Source organism: Galleria mellonella, unplaced genomic scaffold (genome assembly GCF_026898425.1).
Source record: "Galleria mellonella isolate WM207_F2 unplaced genomic scaffold, CSIRO_AGI_GalMel_v1 utg270, whole genome shotgun sequence".
NCBI classification, from domain to species: domain Eukaryota; kingdom Metazoa; phylum Arthropoda; class Insecta; order Lepidoptera; family Pyralidae; genus Galleria; species Galleria mellonella.
In genome coordinates this window covers 1,553,096-1,578,928 of record NW_026442062.1, presented here as the reverse complement: position 1 = coordinate 1,578,928, position 25,833 = coordinate 1,553,096, and the positions used below count along the sequence as shown (strand labels likewise).

The following is a 25,833-nucleotide window of genomic DNA, read 5'->3' as shown; positions in this document are numbered from 1 at the left end:
AATCTTCAAGTTTGGCAGGTGGGTTGGCAACCGCAGTTAAGCTTTAGTGATGTTTTAAAAAGGATGCTGCTGTGCATCGTTTAAACATTAGGTTCCCTTAGTCTCCACTTACGTTATCCCCAGGATGGGACGGGGTGGCTTATTCTATGCTGAAACCACACGGCATATAATAGTTTTTATTATAGTTAAATCAAAATTATATATTGTACTGGCTGACTCGGTAAAAATTGTTCTATCATACTCGTATATGTTAGGGATAGGAACAACCTTCACATAACGGTATGAAATATACTTTAAAACCTACCAAATATACACAATTTTTTTATAAAAAACACTCGTGACATGATATTTTTATACATATAATTATATAATTATATGTTTTGTATAATTTGTTACAGGGCAGCAAATGTATGGAAGTGAGATATGGACAATGCCTCGACGATGAGGCAACCATCGCCAAAAGGAAACTGAAAAACAATTAAACCTCTTAATTTATAAGTTTATTTATTGTCCAATATAATAAGGAGTAATTTAAATGTATTGATAAGAGAAAATTAAATTAATAATTAATTAATTTAATATTATTTAACATTAATTAATTATTAATTATTTCTAAAGAAATGTTGAGGAGATAATAAATTTGTTATTACTTGTTTTATTGTTGTATCTAAATTTTCAAACCTTTATTACCCTTTAGCTGAAATACACATAAATTGCAGCAGAATGACACATAAATTGTAACTGTTGACGCATTGGAATTACAATCAAATTTAAATCATTTCGATTTATTTATTTATTGAATAAATAATTTAAATAAATTTTAGAGATGTTTCCTCTCGCGAACACTCAGGTTGTAGAATAAGCTCCCTGCCGAGGTTTTTCCAAGAGCCTACAGCATGGGGTTCTTCAAAAGGGGGGTAAAGAGGTTTCTTCAAGGTCGGCAATGCGCGCGTAATACTCCTCGTTTACATTACAAGCTTTCATAGGCTACGTTAACCGCTTATCATAAAAAAAAAAATTCAGTTTAATCAATTTTCAAAATAAAAATAAAGTTTTTATTAGAATTTATTAATCACATCTGTTGGCATTGCGCTCTCGCCATATAAGCGACCTTCTGTCCCCTTTGCACCACTTCGGGGCATCGTTTACGTCGAACCAGCCTGCAATCCTGGAAGAACCCTTCATTCCTTGGAAATCCATTGCTTCCATCGCTGAATGTCACAAGACCTGGTAAAAAAATCAACGAATAAGTATTTGGATACAAAAAAGATACCTACTACAAAACCAAATATCTGCTTTTAAGCTAAATTAAAAAAAGAACGGAGAAGAAAGTCTCAATTAGTTAAAAATTAAATTCATTAATAATTAATTAATTAAAAATTAAATTAAAAATCCAATTGTATATAATTTTTATTCTGAATATGAACTAAGTTACTTATAGATTTTAGTTAATTTTTTTTTTATACAAATTAGAATGGCGAACAAGCTGACGGCCCACCTGATGGAAACTGATAACCGTCGCCTATAGACATGAGCAGTACCGTGGACATAATAAATTAAATTTACTGATTTCGCAAAACTATCAAATTTAAATAGAGATATGTTTAGAAAATAACACCTTAGAATTAACTACGATATATAGGTATACATTTAGCTATTTATTTTTTATTCTAGTGTTGGTCAAATAGTAATTATGTCATCATCATACCACTTATCTTTTAACTGTCCACTGCTGGACATAAGCCTCCCACTAGGGGGTTTGCCAATAATTTCCACGCTTGTCAGGCAGATTGGCAACCGCAGTAAGGCTTTGGAGATGTTTTAAGACGAACGCCCATCCTTCGTCATCCCTTAGTCGCCTCTTACAATACCCATGGGAAAGGAAGGGGTGGCCTATTCTATGCGAAGACCACACGGGACATTAATTTTATACTTGCATATTTTTATAAATTTTTATAATCTGTAAGTCATGTATTAATTATATAGCTTTAGCGAGTAAATCTGCTGTTTCCATTCAAGGACAAAGTTCGGCTGGTTGCAAAGCAACACTAACTTATAGACACGTAATTACACGTCCTAAATTAAAACATTTGAAATCTAATCTGTCTATAGATTTAATGGTCACAAAATTTAAAAAAGTGCTAAAACAAAAGTGAACCCAAAATTGCAAAACAAGAATTCACAGAACATGACAATAAAAGAATCTAATCCTTTAATCGCTTAACAAGAAGATTTTATGCAAACAAGACAATATTTCAGGCTTTATTATCAGATCTAAAGAGATATTTTAGAAGACCTAATACCTAATTGCGAAAACATCCAAGAGCTTAAACTCATTTAGAAGTGAATGAATAAAAACTGAAATTGTGTAACGTACAGTTAAAAATTAGACTGATGTAGTTGAGTAACAATTTACTAGTACCTAATCAATCAATCATTGGGGGAAAGGGATTGTTAGTAATGGAGACTGAGAATCCCATTGCTAGCAATATACCCAACCAGGTCGACCTTCTCGTGGTTCTCTCTGGAAACTATCATGGTTAATTCCTGATGAATTCATCATGATGGGTTAACTGGCCTGTTTTCATTCTCATCTATCAACCTTCACTGCTGCTCCGCCAGCGTATCTCGTTAGCGCAGGCGGGGTAACCATACCATTTTCACCCATAAAAAAAATAAATCTATCAATACATATAACAAAATCATAACTGGTCGCTGTCTATACATAGAATATACGAGTATATAAGAAAAACTATTATAGGAGGGCTTTATGAACGCAATAGAACCCAATTTTTTTTTTTTAATTTTTGTCTGTTTCTCTGTTTGACTGTACATTTGTGCACGCTAATCTCAGAAACAGCTTAATCGTTTTGAACATGGTTTTCACTAATACATTGCGGTTTGCTCCACTTAATATTTAACGTTTGTTTTATTTCAATCGGTTCATAAATAAAAAAGTTATATTTTTCTTAAGAATCACATATAAAATGCTATAAAATAACCGATCAGTTAAACTGGCTGAAACTTTATGAAGGTATTAGGTACGTAATTATCGTGTAAGTATACAATACAATATAAGATCGGATTCATGAAGAGTTCCAATGGGAATGATGTAAGGGAACCACATAGAAGCAAGCAACGCCACGGGAAACGTCTAGTCTTACCTATAATATTTTTTTAAGTAGGAAATATACAATTATCGCAAGAAAGAAAAATAATATGCTCATATTATTATATACTAGTCTTTACATGTGATCGCGTCCGATACCGAAACAATATATTGGTTGAACGGAATAAAAAGTAGTTTTCCTTAAGGAATGGTATCGAAGCACGCTTCTTGGTGAGCGTGAGAAAGTATTTTCTTGTAAGTGCGCTTTTTCGCCGTCCACTTGGAAAAGCTCTAGTTTGTATTTCTCTTGAAATATACTCGTAAAAGCAGGAAGAGCACTCCAATTCGTATATTACATTTAAAAAAAAACCTATTTAACGTACATTTTAAGTTTCATTATAGTTTTATTTTATACTAACTTTTATTCGAAGTTCGCGTGATCGGGATAAAAAGTATATATCTTTCTCCATCCCATACGAGTACAGTGCGTGTACACCAAATTGTAGGGGGAAAAGGGATTGCTAGTAATGGGGTCTAATAGCCCCATTACTAGCAATATACCCTTTCAGGTCGACCTTCACGCGGTTTCCCTTGGAAACCATTATGTTTAATTCTTATCGAATTCATCATGGTGGGCCAACTGACCTGCATTCATTCTCACCTATCATCTTCCACTGGTGCCTCGTCGGTGTATACCGATAGCGCGGGCGGGGATACCGTTCCATTTTCACCCATTAGAAAAAAAAACCACCAAATTGTAATATGATTGGTTAGATAGATTATATAGATAGAGTATAGAGTCTCAAAAACGGGTCAACTTTTTGTCAAATTAGCTAACTCGTTTTTTTTCTCTAGATCACACAATGTATCTTGATGAATCAATATTTAATTATTTCCTCTACATTGAGAAAAAGGAAAAGACTAGATGGCGCACTATTCTAAATAAACACATATATACATACAAACATAAAAAACATACATAAACATACACATATTTAATAACACACATACAACAGGAGAGAATGACGGAGGAAAACGAAGAGAGAACACAGGAACATTTTCCTAAAGGGAAGGGTACCATTGTACTAAAGGGAAAGGTAGTAGGATTTAACAGAGATTACCTACCCATTAATCTTTACATACTTCAAATAACAGAATGATTGAGTTGTAAATGGAAAAGTGGATTGTAGGACTCTCATTTTTTTTTAAATGGATGATAATGAAATGGTAACCCCGTGGGGTACCCGCGCTATCGGAATACACCGGCGGGGCACCAGTGAAGTATGATAGGTGAAGATGAAGCAGGTCAGTTAGCCTATCGTGACGAATTCAACAAGAATTGTTTACGATGGTTTCAAGGGGGAACCACGTGGAGGTCAACTTAATAAGGTATATTGCTAGCAATGGGGCTGTCAAACTCCATTGCTAACAATCCTTTTCCCCCTTGTAGGACTCTCATTATCCGGCAATAAATGATAACGCGTTGTAAATCCGACTCTGTCGTAAACAATTATTCGCGAATATATTAACGAGTTAGAGGTTAACCATTTGCGGTTTAACTAACTCATTTTCCGATGGTCACTGATTCGATCCCTGTATAATTCAAAATGATATTTAATAATATTATTTATTAATATTATTTACTAGCAACCAGCCCCGGCATCGCACATGTAAATAGCTAGTTTTTTTTTTAATTCGATGTAGCTCATACTACTTACCAATAATGTTTTTAACCACAACCCTGTTTTTTGGGTAAAAGATTTTTTAAAATTAGTTATAGGTGCATTTTTTGAGTTTATCCATTACATTCAATATGAATTAGTATTTACAGAAAAATGTCTTCAAGTCTATTAGATGTCTAATTAGATCAGTAATAGGCATGCCTAAAACAATTTATATACATTGTACATTTTTATTGCAGGACCAGATCGCTGTGTATGTGTGTGTGTGTGTGGATGTCAGAGAGAGATAAAGAGAGAGAGTGTACACTCACACATGTGCACGTGTGTACGTGCGTGTGTGAATGGTGTGTGTGTGTGTATGCGTGCGTGCGCAAGAGTCGTGTGGCCGTGTATGTTTTTTCAGAAAATGTGTTTTCCGTCTAATCGATAAATCTTTTTAATTTTGACTCTTGAAAAAAGTTAATGCCCCTTTAAAGCATTTTACAAAATGTTTCCATCTATATTTCGGAAATATCGGCTTTTCTGGCAACTCGAAGTTGAAAGCGCAGTTGAAAGATTTCGCCGAAATTTGACAGGGTCTGCACTTCTTGAAAATCAATGGTATTTATTATTATTTCCAAGAAGAATATTGAGTTGATAGATACGGATTCGAATCTTGAAAGCCGAATTATTGCAAAATAAATACTTAACATATGCCCTATTCAGGATTTCGAAATATAACAGTAGGGTTGCAGCACAAACAATTATCAGCATATTAAAAAAAATACAGTTATTAATATTTATAATAAAAATGTAACCCATTTTATTTGATTACATTTTCAACCTTTTCCAAAAAAGAAGAGATTTGTAACAAACGACTATTTTTTTATGTGAGAAGGCGACAAACGAGCGATTCACCTGATAGTAAGTGATCACCGCAGCCCATGGACACTAACGAAACTAGGGAAGTCGACAATGCGTTGTTGGTATTATTTTTCGAGAACGTTTGTTACGCGAAGAGGAATATTTTTGTAGTAACTTTAATTAAAATACAAGTAATAATAATTTGAGCACCTCTATAGTGCAGTGGAGACTACGTCACATTGCGTAAATAAGTTCCCGGGTTCGATATTCGGTCGGACCAATTTAAGAGATAAAATTTTCTAAAATGGCTCGGTGTGGGTGTTTTGGGTTATACCTACCACCAGATGTTAGTCGCTTGGTTCTTCATAACTCAGGGTATTTTAACTTGACGAATAAGCGACTCATGTGATTGTTTGGCAATTATTATTATATTATGAATGAATGAATGAAAAATCTTTATTGTTTCATTCAACGAATGGTACAGATTATAAATATAAACAATATGTACACAAATAAAATGAAAACTTAATTACATAAAAGCAAGATATAGAGACAATATTATTATTGCTTATTAATACAGTTTAATATACATTTAATTTTGAACAAAGTGAATCTAATTAACAATATTTCCTTTGTATTGTTTTGAACATGAAAAAAAAATATACAATTACTAACCTCTGTATTATTAGATGACAAGAATTTTTATTTTTCACCTATTTCTAGGTAATTATGTCAGTTTTTATATTAGTTACTATTAATTATTAAAGCTAAAAAACAGATCAATATGTTTCAAGGTTTAGACAGTTTGTAATTACATATTCTATGTGTCAATATATTTATTTATAATTATTATAATAATTATATTATTACAATGGCCAAACAAGCCTTCAATAAAAAAAAACACCTTTTACAGGTTTTTTAACAAAAGATATTAGAAAGCGACTTATCAAAACCTGACTTATCTGGAGTATAACTTTGTATGTATATGAGACATGGACATTAACTCAGAAGGAAATGGATACACTTAGAGTCTTTGAAATATGGTGCTGGAGAAGAATGGAAAAAATTAGCTGGAGGGATCGAATTAGCAATGAGGAGGTCCTGCTTAGGGTTAAGGAAAAGAGACAAATTATTAGAACTATTGAGGACAGAAGAAGAAAAATGTTGGGACACTTGATACGACACGACGAACTTATGAACATTATAATAGAAGGTAAGATAGAACGAAGCAGGGGAAGAGAAAGACAGAGGCATTGTTATATTTATTTATCAAGAGGTGAAGAGACTAAAATCGTAATGATTGACAATTAATAAATAATATATAGATAGATTATTACAAGTCATTTTTTTAAATTATTAACTTTTAAACGCGACTTTTTCCGCATAACAAGGATATGTTTACTGACTGAGATAAAAAGTAGCCTACATCCTTCTCCCCATATGTGTACACCAAATTTCATAATGATTGTTAAGCCGTTAAGACGCTATAAAGTAACAAACAAACAAACTTAATTTCACGTACATAATATTAATAAAGATTGGAAGTTTAGTTTTTTTTGTAAAGTATTATTTTTTGTTTATGTTCTAGCAATAAAAAAATTATATAAATACTATATTACTCGTGATATTTAGATTTAATCTTCCAAAGAGGGTTGACGTCAGGCAAGTGGCCGGTCGTAAAAAAAAAACAAATCTTTTTGTAATATGAATAAAACCATATTATGCCGACCCCAAATAATTGGGATAAGGGTAGGAAGATGATGAAGCTGATGATTTAGATTTAATCTTTACAAACAAATCGCATAATAAAATCAATCGAAGATGTTATATGGTACGTTAAAGATAAACGATTTGTCTGAATACAGTATAAATAAATTAACGAATTAAGCGAAAAAAATACATTTTGTCTATAAGTGTATGCGAGAATCAAAATGCTAAAAGAATTGAGAAAATTAAAAGGTCTCAGGCGTTTTAAAAAGTTATTAAACAACAAAGCTGAATGATGGGATGTATTCATATATAGTGGAGGCAGACAAGACGCAAGACTCATAATGATTTTTTTTAACAACACAGGGGGCAAACGAGCATGCGGCTCACCTGATGGTAAGTGACTACCGCCGCCCATGATCACCCACAACACCAGCGGCATTGCAGGTGTACTGCCGGCCTTTTAAAAAGGAATATACTGTTTTCTTGAAGGATATGTTGTCGTATCGGTTCGGAAATACTGCTGCTGGAAGTTGATTGCCTTAACTGAACACATACCAGTAAGGCATATAAAAAACGGGTCTGTCTTTAGACACACTGTGCAGATTATGCAGTGAAAAATTGTAATCCATGGAACACTTGATTAGCAACTGATTCATTGGCAATTGTGCGTATGAGTCTGCTGAGAACCTGTGACACGGTAATGTAATTTAACACACATTTCATGAACATGTTAGAACGTTTGAAATACTCCCTAATGTTATGTCCCATATTAGCACGTAGATAGATAGATAATTTATTTACATTACTTACAGCACACAAATATAAATAAACAAAAACATACACATAATACTCAGTAAAAGAGATAAAAGAATGAAAATAAAAAAGCAACAAAACAAAAACAAAACAACAAAAAGCAAAATATATAAACTATATAACTATAAACTGTAAATATATAACGTAGTAGTTAATATAAAAGGATATTTTAACTGGTTAAGATAAGAGTATTCATCATATAAATCTGAAATACACCAGTTTACAACCATCATCTAGATTATTTACCAGAGGGAGACTTTGTACAAAAGTCGATTGCTTGGGTAACTCTGTCCCATTCGTGTCTCTACCGTGAAGCAGTTGTGTTTGCATGACTGTGTTTCGGTTTAAAGGGTGGGATATGGCGTGAATTTACAGGGTACAGAGGAATAACACCTGAGTCCTCAGGAATAGCAATGCATGGGGAGTATCATGGGCGAAACAGTATACTCTGTTATGTCCATGGTACAGCTCATGTCTATAGGCGACGGTTACTACTTTACATCAGGTGGGCCGTCAGCTTGTTTGCCATTCTAAGTAGTATAAAAAAAAAATCATCTCTGCCAACCTCCCTCATTGCAACGGCTTATCCAGAGCTAGGATATCCTCCACTTAAAGGATATCTTAAAACACTGAATATCAAATAGGATCTATAAACTGATAGTATAAGGCAGGAGAAAGAATAAAAGATTCCAACTGGTTGACGTGTAACAGTTTAACTGATCCCATATGTGAAGATAAAAAATTTTATAACATATTGTGATATTTTTTTAAATAGTATAAATTATATGCACATTTTATAATATAAGTATTGTATTATATTGTATAAATCTTTATTGTACATAATTTATACTGAATACATTAAAAGATTTAATATACAATAGCGAACTTATCACATAAAGGGATCTCTTACAATCAACCTTTGAGAAGCTGAAAGAGAACTGTAAAATGTACAAGGATAAAAACCGTACAGCTAAAGATAAACTAAATAATACACAGTAAAAATTGAATATACTCGTATAATACAATAGAAAATAGTAAAAGTTTGTCTGGAAGAAATCGCCATTTACAGATAAGACCGCTCATTGTTGCCTCCTTTATCTTGCTTTTATTTACTTAATTAATATTTTTTATGTACATAATGTTAATCTTTGCTCTCTGTATCAATTTTTGAATAAAACGATAAAGGCTTGGGCAAGCCACATTAGCTTTTTTTTTATACCACTGAGGTGGCAAACAAGCATACGGCCCACCTGATGGTAAGCGGTTACCGTAGCCTATGAACGCCTGCAATACCATAGGTATTATGCGCGCGTTACCTACCCTGAAGAAACCTCTTTACCCCTCCTTTTGAAGAACCCCATGCTGTAGTCTCTTGGGAAAATCTCGGCAGGGGGCTCATTCCATAACCTGAGTGTTCGTGGGAGAAAACATCTCTGAAACCGCGTTGTACGCGACCATTTAGGCTGTAAGGTATGAGGGTAAACTCCCTGTTGATGGCGAGCCGTACGATGATAGAAAGTGGGCGTAGGCATCATATTGAATAATTCCTCTGAGCACAATCCGTTGTATAAGCGGTAGAACACGCTGTTTGGATCCTGATAGGTAGATAAAGATCTCTATCCAATGTGTGCCGACCTAGACACATTTTAAAGGTTGGATTTAGGTAGCGCTGAACAGGCAATTTTGGAAGGAAATGGGGGAGACTTAGCCCGGTAGTGGAACATCATGGGATAAAATAGATAGATAAAATTTATTTAGTCACTCAGAGTAAAAATTATAAACCTAAGATAGTATATTTAAGTACATTTTGGGGTTTTAACGTTTGAAGTTCATAATCTCAGTTTGCTCTGTCACTTAATCGTTTCTTAGATAATGTATTCCAATTTAGAATGGCAAATACGCTGTCGGCCTAGTGTCAACTGTCACCTACAGATATCAACAAGAACTATCGTATCACTAGGATGCGACAAAGGGTGCGAGGATGCAAACTTGAAATAAACCTTATAATTAATTCATCTGGCCAACAGAATAATAGTAATTTGTTATTCTTCTCCTATTGGGTAAAATTTTGGGCCCTACCTTGGTACACTGGGGGGAAGGGATTGTTAGTAATGGGGAGATTAGCCCCATTGCTATCAATATACCCTATCAGGTCGACCTCCACGCGGTTCCCCCTGGAAACTATCGTGACTAATTTATCGTTGAATTCGTCACGATGGGCTAACTGACCTGCCTTTTCATCCTCACCTATCACCTCTCACTGGTGCACCTCCAATGTATACCGATAGCGCAGGTGGGGTTACCATGCCATTTTCACCCAATAAAATAAAGTATGGGACACTTCAAAAGAAACTCCTACGTGGAATGCAAACAACAATAATAAAGGAGATATATTGTTTTAGTTAATTAATAGGCGTTAAATCGGACTTTTTTACAAATACCTATCATCATCATCATCACAAAGCCCACTTGCCCACTGCTAAATATAAGCCTTCTTCTTGGAGGGGTTTTGCCAGTAGTTGCCTTGCTTAGCAGGCAGATAAGCAACCGCAGTTAGGCTTTAGAGATGTTTTAAGAGAGACGCTGCTGCCCATCATTCGCCCTCCCTTATTCACCATTATTATGAAACCCACGAGAAAGGAAGGGATGGCTTATTCTATACCGGAACCACACGGCGAACTACCTAGCGCCTACAATATTCTAAAAGCAATCGCACAATCTCGCAAAACAATATTTTACTACTATAGGTAATAAAAGTGTAACTGAACAATATCTGTACGTGGGAGATATTTAAAATAAAATTGATAGAATGCATCTTAAGATTAATAGATGTCAAAACGATATTTTTTAGAAATTATATCTATTCGTCTGTCTGTATGTTTGTTCCGCCGCCACGCATAAACCACTATACTAAATTGAATACAGTTTCCATAGTTGTATTTTTGAAAGTCTAATCTGATGTATGTTTTCTCCGACACTGTTTCTTCTGCATATCAATGATATGTTACAGATCAGTGATATTCATTGTTATGCAGACGACAGTACAGGAGATGCATTATACACCGGTCATGCAAAGATCTCGCGGGCACATACCGATGAGCTCCGAAACAGACTTGTGTCTGAAATCGAAACTTCATTCGATAAAGTTTCGATCTGGGGTGAACGCAATCTTGTTCACTTTAACCCTAAGAAGATACAAGTCTGCGCGTTCACCGCAAAAAAGACACCGTTTGTCGTATCTCCTCACTTTCAGGGCACTTCCCTTGATAATAAGTCGAGTCTGGGGATTCTTGGCGTCGATATATCTAGCGACGTCCAGTTTTGCGGTGATCTGGAGGAAAAAGCTAAGATAGCTTCCAAAAAGTTGGGGGTGCTCAATAGGGTGAGACGGTATTTCACGCCAGAAAACCGCCTAAAACTGTATAAAGCTCAAGTAAGGCCACACATGGAATACTGTTCTCACCTGTGGGAAGGAGCGCCACAGTACCAACTCCTTCCGTTAGACCGCAAAGCAAAGTCGGGCAGCTCGAATTGTTGACGATCGGCGTCTTACTGTCCGGCTCGACTCACTGAAACTGCGTAGAGATGTTGCATCTCTGTGCATCTTCTACCGAATTTATCATGGGGAGTGTTCTGAAGAATTGTTCGGATTGATACCTGCTGCAGATTTTCACCATCGTACAACCCGCCATAAACTAAAATTTCATCCCAACCATCTGGAGGAGTGGCGGTCCTCCAACGTGCGTTTTTCAAGGCACTTTCTCCCATGCACAACCACTCTTTGGAATCAACTTCCAGCAGCAGTATTTCCGAACCAATACGACAACATAACCTTCAAGAAAAGAGCATATTCCTTTTTAAAAGGCCGGCAGCACACCTGCAATGTCGTAGGTGTTGTGGGTGACCATGGGCGGCGGTAGTCACTTACCATCAGGTGAGCCGCATACTCGTTTGCCCCCTGTGTTGTAAAAAAAAAATGTTTTATCTACTTTTTATGCAACTTAGAATGACAAACAAGCTGGTCCACCTGATGGAAAATGGTAACCGTCGCCTATAGACATGTATTTAGTCCAGTACTATGGACACAGGTATTATTCCTCTGTACCCTGTAAATTTACTGCCATGTCCTACCCTTCAAACCGAAACACAGCTAGCAAACACAACTGCTTCACGGTTGAAATACGAATGGAACAGAGGTATCCAAGCACACGACTTTTGTACAAAGTCTCTCTCTGATATCTTGATATAGGTACAATCTAGGAGTGATCCATTTCGTTGGTTTTTCTACTTTTAAAATCTACGCGTCTGAAATAGCGGTTAAAAAGCTATAAGCCATGTTATCTGTTAGACTTGAACTCTAAATGTTTTACAAGAGACGGAAGTTAACACGATTATTTATTTAAACTGTGATAGTGTACCTGAATTAGCTCGACGTTTCAACCAGGTTATACCTGCCGTGGTCACGAGTAGGGAATTCTAAAACTGATAATTATATTATGATAATTACATCAGCAGGTGTCTGATTACATCAACTGTCCGTGACTGTTGATGAACATAGGCCTCCCTCTATGGGGGCTCTTACGAGAAAGGACGGGTTGACCCATTGTATGCCGGGACCACACGGAGCGATATATATGGCTTATAAATTAATATAAATAAATATACCACTTTCCATCAGGTAAAACAATCAAGTTCATTTCTAATTGTCATGAAAAAGAATTTATAAACATTTAATGACCGGTACTTACCTAGACCCCAAATTCTTCCACCACGGAATTCCCCCTCAAACTTCATGCCATCAGCTCGCCAGAAAACACCGTGGCCATGAAACCAGCCTTGCATAAACTCACCTTCGTATCTGGAATACAACAAAAAAAAATTCTTTATACTAATATTATAAAGAGGAAAGATTTAATTACGAGTATTTGTTCATAATAAATAAACTCAAAAACTGCTCAACTGATTTTAAAATTCATTCACCTATAGAAAGCTACATTATCGGCGAGTGACTATATATTATTTACGAAAATTATATCTACCCGTGCGTGCGTGCGTGCGTGCACACACACACACACACACACACACATGCATGTGTGTGTGTGTATGTGTGTGTGTTGGTAAATTTTATTTTATACCTGCGAATAATATTCGATATACCTAATTGTGATGAAATTTACTATCATAAGTTAAAAACTGCGTCGCATTAAAATAAATAAAAATAAAGCAACGCGTATGGGTAACACGGGCGAAACAATATACTCTGTTATGTCCATGGTACTGCTCATGTCTATAAGCGACGGTTATCACTTTCCATCAGGTGGGCCGCCAGCTTGTTTGCCATTATAAGATGCATAAATAAAAAAATAGTGGTGCAACAGACGGATAGACTAAGTCGCACAATATGGATTCTTTTGCCCAATTTTGGTACAGAACCCTAAAAAAACTAATCGTTTTACATGACTATAGATAGTACATAATTGAATTTCTCATAGAAGCTGCACGGATATGTCATATGATGTTAAAAGAGATATATGGGGACGAAACTAAAGCAATTTGTCAGGACGGAGGATCGTCATTACGTACTCCTTCCCCACAAAGGAAGTGACTGTAGTCCAAAAGAAGATTATATGAAATATATTGAATAACTCATCGGAAACACTGTGTTTCCGATGAGTTGAAGTCATGTCTTTTAAACATATAAGAATTAGAAATGACTCGTAGTTACGATAAAATAGTTATTTTATTTAAAAATCTACATCGGCGATAATCACCTTCCATTAGGCGAGCCGCATGCGCGTGCTGCCTATATTATAAAAAAAAAAACTTTATTTTTAGCAATACAGTCACTAATATCGGTTACTAACAATCCTGTCAATTTAACTAGTAACTATTAATTTATTAATTAAAATAAAATTTAGATTTGTAATCACAAAACTAAGTATCTGTTAGTTCTATTGAAAGAACTGAATTAAAAGATAGGTAGCCAAGTTTTGTTGATACCATCACAGAAACACTTATACACAGTATACTCTGTTATGTCCATGGTACTGCTCATGTCTACAGGCGACGGTTACCACTTTCCATCAGGTGGGCCGTCAGCTTGTTTGCCATTCTAAGTTGTATAAAAAAAAAATTAAAAAAAAATTTACTAACTTGGCTCCGTCCGGGAACGCCATAACTCCAAGTCCTGAACACAGGCCACTGATCATGGATCCATCATATCGTGTCCCGTCTGGAAGTACTAAGTGTCCCATGCCGTGTTTCTGTCCCTTTGAATTCCATTCTCCGACGTATCTCGTCCCATCTTCGTATTTATATGCCCCAGTCTTCACTACCCCTGGATCAGCAACTGAAATACGATTAATTTTTATTAATTTATATACTATTTTATTTTTGTACTAGCGGCCCGTCCCGACGTCACACGGGTGGACATTTTTACATTTAAAAAAGTGGCCATTAAGGCTGCACACGCGACGGAAGCTTAAAAATGGAGTAACTTCTCCCGTTTTCCCAACATTTCCCTTCACTGCTCTGCTCCTATTGATCATAGCGTGATAAAAAGTATACTATAACCTGCCTAGGAGTATGAAGAATACCAAGTATTCCAATTGTACCAAGTTTCATTAAAATCCGTCGAGCAGTTTTTGTTTTTGTAACGAATATACAGACAGACAGACAAAAATTTTACTGATTGCGTTTTTGGCATCAGTATCGATCACTAATCACCGCCTGATAGTTTTTTTGGAAATATATTTCATGTACAGAATTGACCTTTCTACAGATTTATTACAAGTATAGATTACTCCACGCTATTTGTCAGTGTTGTGTTTATTGAAAAAAAAAATATAAATCTCTAGCTTTTCCCCACTATTTCGTACGCATAGATTTCAGAAATAGGATAATTAATAAAATAGACCAATTCTAGGCTGTCTAAAATATATATACCAAACTTTAAGTAAGAGCTTCTGAAACACCAATTGTTTTAAAACCATGTAGAGTGAATTAGAGGGAGACTTTGAACAATAGTCGTCTGCTTGGGTACCGTTATCCCATTCGTATTTCTGCTATGAATCAGCTGTGTTTGCACGGCTGTGTTTCGGTTTGAGTGGTAGGATATAGCTTTAAAAATTAAAGAGTAAAGAGGCAAAACACCTTAGTTCTCAAGAATGCCAACTCATGAAAGAAAACATGGGTAGCAAAGTATACTTTGTTATGTCCATAGTACTGTCCATGTCTATACGCGACGGTTGCCACTTTCCAACAGAGATTATTTGCCACTGTAAATTGCATAGAAAGAAATTTGAAACCAATGTGAATGTGATTCCAATTTTGGTCTAATTCGTAATTGTGTGACACACACAACAGATTGGCTCGAAATTGGATTGAAATCGAATATCGAAATGAGATTCGAGTGTAGATCTGGAGGTAATTAGTTTGTATATGCTAGTAATTATGTGTTTTTTTAGTTTTATTTTAGACAATTTCAAATGTAAAAAAAAAAAAACTAGAAAGCATAATGGAATCGAGAACCAATATTTCGTAATGTCACTTTAAACAATAAATTACTGATTAAATCGTAGATTATAAAAAAAAATACATTAATTTGAGGTGTTTTGTAAAAGTATTTAAAAAGGTAATGGCAAGACTTTTTTTATCTTATAAATAAATTAAAAAAAAATAAGAGATACACACCGTCCACCATCTTGACCGATACCACTTCTACAATGTTCGCTGAAACACTGAAAAGGTTTCAATGTGGACTCGTTTCAAGTACTAATATAATTAAATTAGGGACAAGTATGATTTTTTTTTATTTTATATGCTACTTAGAATGGCAGACAAGTTGACGGCCCACCTGATGGAAAGTGTTAACTGTCGCCTATAGACATGAGCAGTACCATGGACTATACAGAGTATACTGTTTCGCCCATGATACCCCCCATACGGTGCCATTCCTGAGGACTCAGGTGTTATTCCTCTGTACCCAGTAAATTCACGCCATATCCAACCCTTTAAACTAAAACATAGCCATGCAAACACAACTACTTTACGGTTGAAACACGAATGAGACGATGTTTGTATATAAAGCAATAACTTTTAGAAAATTTATCTGTTTATGTTTTTTTTTTTCGGAATCATACAAAAATTACTAAATTGTATGCAGTTTTCACAGTTTCCTGAAGCTCTAACTCAAAATTTGGTGTATGTTTCATCTCGATACACAATCGAAAAGGAACCAATTTATTGGTATTCCTATTTCTAAAATCCATACTTACCAACTTATGTATAATAACTTAGCGGACAGCATATGTATAAAAAGAAATATAAAACCCAACCCAAAATATCGTTTGGACATAAAAAAGTTCATTGAATAAATTATACTTATATCAAATCTGGGACCTTATATGCAAAGTAACATACTTATCAATGTGCCAATGGGGTCATCAATATAATTTCACATATAGATAAAATATATAACTCCTATGAGTGATGTAACTCCTACTAGTGAAACTCATTTACCAAGGTTTCGAGGGTATCTCGTTATTGCGCATCGGATGACTTCCCTACGGGATATTTGATACCACGTTCGCGTACGATATACATACGTCATAGTTCATGTGAACGTTCGAATTTGCATACTGAAAATCGACGTGGAAATACTTTTTTTTTATTTCGCTTTGTTGATACACGAGAATGGCAAAAGCGCTTTGTCCATATGCCAATAAAAAGATTTCAATATATTTTTCTGTACAGCTACTGACAAAATACAATATGTCACAATTTTTTTTCGTCCTCAGAATCTAATTAACCTTCTAATTTCATTGTAGCTTTACAATATATGTGTTGTAAAGCTACAATAAAAGCTACGCAAACATTTTGAATAGACGCTGAATCTGAATAATCTTAACACTAGATACAAATACAAACTTGCCGTTTCGAAATATCGTTTAGAAAGAGTTATTAGGTCTTTTATGGGGATTAGCATTATAATAATTTTGAATCTGTTATTAAAAAAACACTTATTGAACAAAGCCTATTATGATTACTTGAATGACAAATGTGTATGGTAGTGTTGTTGTATTAGACATAGTAGATAGATAGATACTCTTTATTGTTTCCTCCAAAAGAAAGATTACAACAGTAAACTTATTATAAATATAAACAATTACAAGAAATAATCACAATGAGGAAACAATGGGCGACCTTATCGCTAAAAACGATCTTTTGCAGGCAACCTTTGGATGGAGAGGAGTAATTATAAACAGTTTGATCGGAGGCACAATGAAATTCTGTCATTTAGTATGTTTAAATAAATAAATGTGTACTTATAAATATATTAACAGGGATTTAAAAGAGTAACTGTTAAGTTTCTTGCGGATTTTTCTGGGCAGATAACAACTTCGAGCCCCGCAGTAGATTAAAAAAATGCCCATTAAAAAGTGCTGGTAAAAAAGTTTTTTTTTTTCTTAATTTTTAATAAAGATTATTTGAATTTATAATTTACCGCATATCTGTCAGTTGCCATCTCAGCTGCTGACGTTTACTTTAAAAAGTTTATTTTTAGATTAATTCGTCTTATTGTTGTTTTTTTATGCAAATTGCAATGACAGGTTGATAAGCCATCAGCCACAGTTTGCCATTGATGGAAAATAATAGCTATTGCCAATAGGTATGAATAGTATCATGGGCATAACAGAGTATACTGTGCCCCTCATGATACACTTAATATGTTGCCATTCTTGAGGATTAAGGTGTTGTGCCCTCATACCCTGTAATTTCATTGCCATATCTCACCATGCCATATAACACAGTCGTGTAAATACAACTGTTTTGCTGAAATACGAATAGGATACAAAGTTAACAAACGAAACAAACAACTTTTGTACAAAGTCTCCTTGTATAAAAATTTTTCAAGTTCCTGCTTGCGTACGCGCAGATTTTTCAGAAGTAGGAAAACATAATGAAAAAGTACACTTTTAGATGGTAAATGTATCAACATAACGTACAGCAGCTTTTATATTATTCAGAGACACATCTGTGAAACCGCATCTATTTTGATGCAGTAATTTTTGCGTAATCCAGGTACAAACGTACAGATTGAAAAAAAAAAAACTGAATAATATTGTTTTAGCTTCTACTAGTCTTATTAAGACCCTTCATTAATTTTTTTCTTAAACATCTCCCTCAAGTTACAATTTTATTATGGTTAAGAGGTAATCCCGTTGTAGTGTAGTAGCATACTACTCCAAATTATAGGTTTTAAGGGTTGCGATATCGAATATTTCCAACATTTCTCTATAACACAGGGGGTAAACGAGCTAAAGCTAAAAATTATAAATATTTTTGCTATATAGACTTTATATCTTTATTTCAAATCGTTCAGAAAGTGCACGCCATATTGTAGAATTTTTACTTACTTCAGTTACATTTATTGTGATTAATTATTAAAAATATATACTTACCAAAATAAAAAAAAATAATCTATAACACTCAGGGATAATATATTTTTGTAACAGTGCTAGAATTTTTAAAATCGGATCTGTAGTACCTTAAATTACCTTGAACATTCAAAAGTCAAGCTTTAATAATAATAATAAACTCTTTATTGCGCACAATAGAGATGTATACAAGGAGTATTTATACAGAATATGCATATACAAAAGGCGACCTTATAGCTAAAAGCAATGTCTTTATAATATTAATATAACAATGTAGATTGAGTATCAAGTTTTCCAAAACAGTAATAATTGACTAATGCCTTTAACAATTCCATTAGTTTTATTTTTATCCCTCTAAATCCATTCAATATTATTTATGACGATTTAATCATATCACCATTTCCCCTACCATCAATGTGCGTGACCAGTGACATCTATTGAGTGCAATTATTTGTTAATAGTAATAGCGCGGACGACATATCCTTATTTGAGCGGCGCTAACGTAATTGTCTGGCATTGTCCGGCTTCGGGCTATTACGTCAGCAATGATGCGAGCCACAGATGTGCTAGTAGGTACTTAAATATTACCCAATTAAAATGTATGCCTCAGTGAGAACACGTGATAGAAATTTATATATATTCTTTATTGCACTAAAACATACAGTAATAACAACAAATTAGTAACAAAATTAGCAAAGGTGAACTTATCTCTAAAAGTGATTTCTTCCAGTCAACCTAACACAATGGCATAGGAAGTAGTGAGTGGGTTTTTTATCTGTCTTTTATCTGTCAGCTGCTGAACATAGGCCTCTTTATAAGGAACAGCCCAGAGTCACTTGCATACTGTGAGTCCCTGCAATGCGTTTCAGGTTATCACACCATCTAATGGGGAGGGTCGTTTTACACTACGTTTGCCACTACGGGTTCTCACGATCGAGCTGATCTCTCCTTACATATTGACTAATTTAATTCAATTATATGACATTTAGTTTGGTCTTTACTAACTGACCCTACAGATTGATGTAGCGATTTAATCAGTATTTTCTTTAGGCATTTTTAATGTAATTCATCAGAGAAGATTACCTTCTAACAGCTGTTATACTCTTTGGCCAATGTCCCAGGTACCGAACGCTCGCCTTTTCAGTAACTACTGGTAGCAATCTAGCGCTTCCCGTCGCGACGGTCACCACCAATAGCCGCTGCAGCGCACAAAACTAACACAAGTTCAGGGACGAACGTGCATTGTTGAGCGATTTATGCTTAATAAAAAAGTTTTGTTTCGAACATCGTTAGGAGAACTAAATTGTTACGAATGAAAGAATGAATGCTTATTGGGAATATAAAATACATCAGACAAATATGTATGTATGACAGACATTTTTGTTAATGGATAAAAATGGAATGATAGCCCCACCTGCCCTAACGGTATACACTGGTGGGGCACCAGTGAGAAATAATAGGTGAGGATGCAGCAGGTCAATACCACCGTGATGAATATACCTGGAATTCAGTATGATGGTTTCCAGGGGGGACAACGTGGAGGTCGACCTGACAGGGTATATTGTTAGCAATAGGACTGGGAGTTAGCATTACTAATAATCCTTTTCCCCCTATGTATGAAATATGTATGTATGTAAAATACATGAAAGATATTAAATGGTTTCTTATTATGGTTTTAAACAGTATATGCTGAGACGAAGTAAGCTAGCAAAGGTAGGGAAAAGGCCTATATCCGAAGATAGATACCACAGGAATTGCCAGTAATAGAGTCTAGCTTCCCCATTGCTAACAATATAGGGTATATTCAGTGTAGGGTTAGATTGACCTACATACGGTTCTCTCTGAAAATAATCCTATATTAATCCTATAATAATTGTTTATTCCTAGTAAATTTATTGTGAAGAGACAACTGACCTAACTTCATCCCCACCTATCATCCCATATTGGTATTCCGTTAACGTATACCGGAAGCGGGGGTACCATTTTATTATCAGCCATTGTGTTCTGAGGAATTGTTTGAAATGATGCCTACGGCCACCTTTTATCATCGCACCGCTCGCCATTGACAGGGAATTCGTTCTCACACGCTTCAACCTAAATGGTCACGTACGGTGCGGTTTTAGAGAAATTTTCTCCCATGAATGCTCAGGCTGTGGAATGAGCTCTCTGCCGAGGTTTTTCCTAGAGACTACAGTATGGGGTTCTTAAAAAAGAGTATATTAAGGTTTCTTCAGGCTCGGCAACGCGCACGTGACACCCCTAGTATTGCCCCTGTAGGTAAGCAAGCATACAGCCCGTGTGATGGTAAACACTGTTGCCTATAGACACGTACAATACCAGGGGTGTTACATGCGCGTTGCCGACCTTACAGATACCTTAATTTATCCTTTTTGAAGAACCCCATACTGTAGTCTCTAGGGAAAACCTATAAAAACTTATACTTACATTTAAATACTCTTACTTTTACTTAAATAAATATAAAAAAAAGCCATTGAAAAACAGACAATGATACATACATACATACATATCTGTCACGCCTGTCTCCCATTAGGGTAGGCAGAAACAATGGAACGCCAAATGCTTCGATTCAAACAAACATCTTTCGCTTCTTCCACATTCATCAATCTTTTCATATACGCTCTCCGGTTACGGGTACTTTTAATTTGGCCCTTCTTCAGCACGTCGCCTATTTGGTTATATATTACAATAATTATTACAGATAGATATAGCGCATATATATATATATATGTATATGTGTGTGTGTGTGTGTGTGTGCGTGTGCGTGTGCGTGTGCGTGTGCGTGTAAATATGCGTATGCGTGTGCGTGTGCGTGTGCGTGTGCGTGTGCGTGTGTGTGTATGTATATATATATATACATATCTTCAATCAAGATATATATCTTGAACAAATTGTGAACGTAGTCACCAGATCACTCAACGTTTGTTGTGAAAAAAAGTATAACTTACTGCCTAATCTCGCAATCTAGAAACGTATCACGTAATCCGTAGGGCATGAACGACGTAGCCCGAGGATCAGTCTTTGTAGATAGAAACTTTTAGACAAAGAAAATATTCTTTAGTTGTTCCGTCTGTCAAAAAAGGACGATTGTTTTTCGGTTGTACGAGTATATTCGTATGTAGCCGTGTGGTCCCGGCATAGAATAGGCCACCCCTTTCTATCCCGTGGATGTCGTAAGAGACGATTAAGGGAGGGCTGCAGCGTACCCTCTTAAAGCCTGACTGCGGTTGTCAATTCGCCTGCCAAGCGTGACAATTACTGGTAAAACCCCCCTGAGGGGGAGGCTTGTGTTCAGCAGTGGACAGTTAAAGGCTGATATGATGATAATGATGATGTTCGTACATATAACAATTAGTATATGTGTATATCATTCTAGCGTCTCTCCTTAACACCACACGTGTGGGAATAGAATTAATTTGTGTATTACAATTATTTATTTATTCTTTATTGACTACATTACAAAACAATGTCTGGTACATAAGGCGGACTTAATACTATATAGCAATTTCTCCCAGTCAACCTTTGGCAAAACAGAAATTTGATTGTGCGGTGAAAAAAAAAAAAAAAATTGTTGCAAATAAATATTTACACATACGATATACTTACAAATCACAACACATACAATGGAGAACTAATGCACATTATGACTATATAAATATACATATATGAATACAGTAAACAAATATTACATAAATATACAAATATATATCATATAAATATATATACATGAATATACATACATACTTATAAATTATATACGATAACACAAATAAACAACGATAGAGATCAAAAGTGATGATGATGAAAATGATGAACTGCATTCACAGCTTTTTCAAAAGATAATCATAGATTTTTCTTTTAAAAATAAATTCGTTAGACATTTGTCTTTTGTCCATAGGTCCCATACCTATTATTATCTAAATATAAAAAAAAAATTACGCTCCTGTCAAGGTTCTAAAATCATAAATAATTATTAATTTTGGTGAATACATGCATTGTACTGCAAATATAATATATTACAATTCAGTACGTCCTTCGTAGCCTATTTCCTCCCTTTTATCAGTCGCCATTCATAACTGTCATGTGAAGGTTCGGCGTTGTGAGGTTGTATGCAAATTTCACGGTTACACGTGGAAGTGAAATGAAACTCTTTGTTGTAAAATACAATTAATAAGATAATAGTGTTAAATATTTCGGAAGGCCGAAGACTTGATCGAAAATACAAGCACCCGATTCGATTAAGATTTCAGTTCGCAACACGCAGATTCGAACCCTGAATTTTTGAACAAAGACATGAGAACAACTATGTAATGTTGATAATTTTTTTTATACAACTCAGAATGGCAAACAAGCTGACGGCCCACTTGATGGAAAGTGGTAACCGTCGCCTATAGACATGTGCAGTACCATGGACATAATAGAGTATACTGTTTCGCCCATGATACCCCCCATGCATTGCCATTCCTGAGGACTCAGGTGTTATTCCTCTGTACCCTTTTTTTTACCTTTACCCAAATTCACACATGCAAACACAACTGCTTTACGATTAAAACACGAATGGGACAGAGGTACCCAAGCAAATGACTTAATTAGTATGAGAGATCTAAAACTATTTGTAGTTTTCTTCTCAAATTTCTCTGGTTAAAATATTTAGTTCCACTGATACAGTAGATTCATAATAACTTAAAAAACAACGTATTTTAGTTTTTTTACCAATTTAAGCCAAGCCTATATTCTCATTTACTCGAAGAAAGAATACATCTCTGTTCTCTATCTCTTACTCTAACTGTTCTCTGTCTGGTTATAAATTTGTTAGTCACTTTCGTACATTCTTTTTTTTATTTAAATTGCTAAATATATAATTTCGGATTCAGTCAGAAAAAACAACTGTGATCGCATGCTCATTTCGGTCAAAGAGTGTTATGGCGTGAAATTACAGGGTACCGGTCTTCGTAATCTGTAATTTTACTCCCATAACACATAATCAAAGTGTAAAGCCCACACCTTAGTTGTCAAGGAAAGGAACGCATGAAGGTCACCGTCAGTGTCACGGTATTTTCTGTGATATTTATAGCGCTTTCCATTTTTATAAGCAATGCTTATCAATCTCTATTAGACGATCACTGGTCTATCTGTTGCAGATTGTACAAGAATGCTGGAACATAAAATTTTTCATCCCGATATTTCTGAATGGTGAAGCTTAAAATATGGTAAATGAATGAATAAATTTAAATACGGTAGTGCTTGCATCTCAAAACGTTTTCGAATGAGGTATACAATTTGAATTTCAAAACAGAATAAGGAAATCCCCCATCATTACATCTAGCTACACCCACATTAGACACGACCATTTGAACGCGGCTATATAATTTCGAAAACCCACTCAGTAGTCATGAGACCATAAACTTTCCGTGTTAAAGACACATCGCGGGGCACGATCGATCACGACCAAGGTCACGGCACTGTGCCTTGGAGCTGATAACTGAAAGGTCACTTACAGTGCGGTAGCTTTGCAGCACCTGCCGTAATTTATAGTCAGCAGTTTGCAGAATCTAATCATTCCATCGCACAGTCGCAATGTGCCATCGCATGTCGAAATAAGTTGGAGGATTGACAAGAACAGCATTGCGGATGGTAATTTTGAAAGAGCTTGGTATTGAACGGAATTTCTCTAAATAACACATTAATGTCCCATTTCTGGGTATAGATATTTTCTCTCTGATTTCTGGGTATGGGAAAATTTCTGGGTATAGATATCTTGTCGTATGAAGAGCATATAGGATCTACTATTACCACGTTAACTAACTGGCTTGACATGCTATCTTATTTCGAGTACTCCTAATCTTCATCATGATTCACCATATCAGCTGTTATTTGTCCTTCCACAAACTGCCATAAGGAATGGGATCATTCCTTACGACAGTTTACCATTAGGAGGATTTTGCCAGTAGTTGCCACGTTTAGCAGGCATTGGTATAAAAATTGGATTGAAAAATACGCTTTTTCACAAAAGGCGACTAAAAGGTGCCTCTTTTCACGTCACTAAAATAAGTCATGTTATTTCTTAATAAACAAACTAAAGAAATAAAGTTTGGAAGGTTTGGAATTATAACTTTTATAACTCCAAATCTATCTAAGTGCAAGCGGTTTTTTTAACGGGTGAGAATGGCATGGTGATAGGTGAGGATGAAAAGGCAAGTCAGTTAGCCTATCGTGACGAATTTAACGATAAATTCGACACGATAGTTTCCAGGGGGAACCGCGTTGAGGTCGACCTGATAGGGTATATTGATAGCAATGGAGACTAACCTCCCCATTAGTCACAATCCCTTCCCCCCCCCAGTGCAAGCGGTTTAGGAGTAACAAGTGTAGGTTTCAAATAAATTGAGGTACTTGTGTCATCATCATCATCTCTGTGTTTTAGTTTGTATTTTTTTAATTATTCAGATTCTGCAGTTTGAGTCACATCATGCCCTAAATTGTTTATTATATTCTCCATAAAACCTATTAGTGTTGCTTTACTGGGCGCAGTTCCATATACCTGCTATATTGTACAATTAGTCTAATACCCACAGGCGTTCGGTATTACCAGGTGTGCCATTTACGTTTTTCCATACTCCGTGATCTTTAGTCAACATAATATACCTCAAACCAGCTACACACAGACAATTAGCCTGTGGGCAAAAACCACTGAGAAAGAAGTATTTAGCCATACAAAACTCACACAAAGTAGTCCATGCACAGGATTATTTGAAATGCTCTTTTATTTAAACTATACATTCAGTTCTCCGCATGTTTCTGTATGGAGGTTTTTAAACCGTTCGTGGTCTTGATATTACAACCAGAGAGGCGTAAAATAACACGTCACAGAGAAGTTGGAAGTAATTCTAGACTCCAATAATTGAATTAGGAAGAAATAAGAACGTGGCTGTATCTATAGTCAACGTAATACACCTCAAACCAGCTACATACAGACAATTAGTCTGTGGGCAAAAACCACTGAGATAAAAGTTTCTAACCATACAAAACTCACACAAAGAAGTCCTTGCACAGGATTATTTGAAATGCACTTTAATTTAAACTACATTCAGTTCTCCGCATGTTTCTGTATGGAGGTTTTTAAACAGTTCGTGGTCTTGATATTAGAGTCAGAAAAGCGTAAAATAAGGCGTCACAGGTAGAAGTCTGGAAGTAATTGAATTCTAGACTGCGATAATTG

The 25,833-nt window shown here is 35.3% G+C and overlaps 2 protein-coding genes across 2 annotated transcripts in view; one reads left to right on the top strand and one right to left on the bottom strand.

The window, feature by feature from the left end:
• LOC113509144 (elongation of very long chain fatty acids protein 4-like) overlaps positions 1 to 658 on the top strand; it is a 31,999-nt gene extending 31,341 nt beyond the window's left edge. The window contains exon 7 of the mRNA XM_026892447.3: positions 399 to 658. Coding sequence (XP_026748248.1) covers positions 399 to 482 — 84 coding nt within the window. The 3' untranslated portion in view covers positions 483 to 658. The remainder of the gene's footprint in view (positions 1 to 398) is intronic.
• On the bottom strand, positions 479 to 15,987 carry LOC113523450 (MORN repeat-containing protein 4 homolog). Its single transcript, XM_026909431.3, has 4 exons — positions 15,850 to 15,987; positions 14,311 to 14,506; positions 12,906 to 13,015; positions 479 to 1,227 (listed from the first exon to the last, which is right to left on the bottom strand). Exons 1-4 carry the CDS (start codon positions 15,857 to 15,859, stop codon positions 1,073 to 1,075), a joined length of 471 nt encoding a protein of 156 aa, XP_026765232.1. The 5' UTR covers positions 15,860 to 15,987; the 3' UTR covers positions 479 to 1,072.
• Positions 15,988 to 25,833: the final 9,846 nt, after the last annotated feature.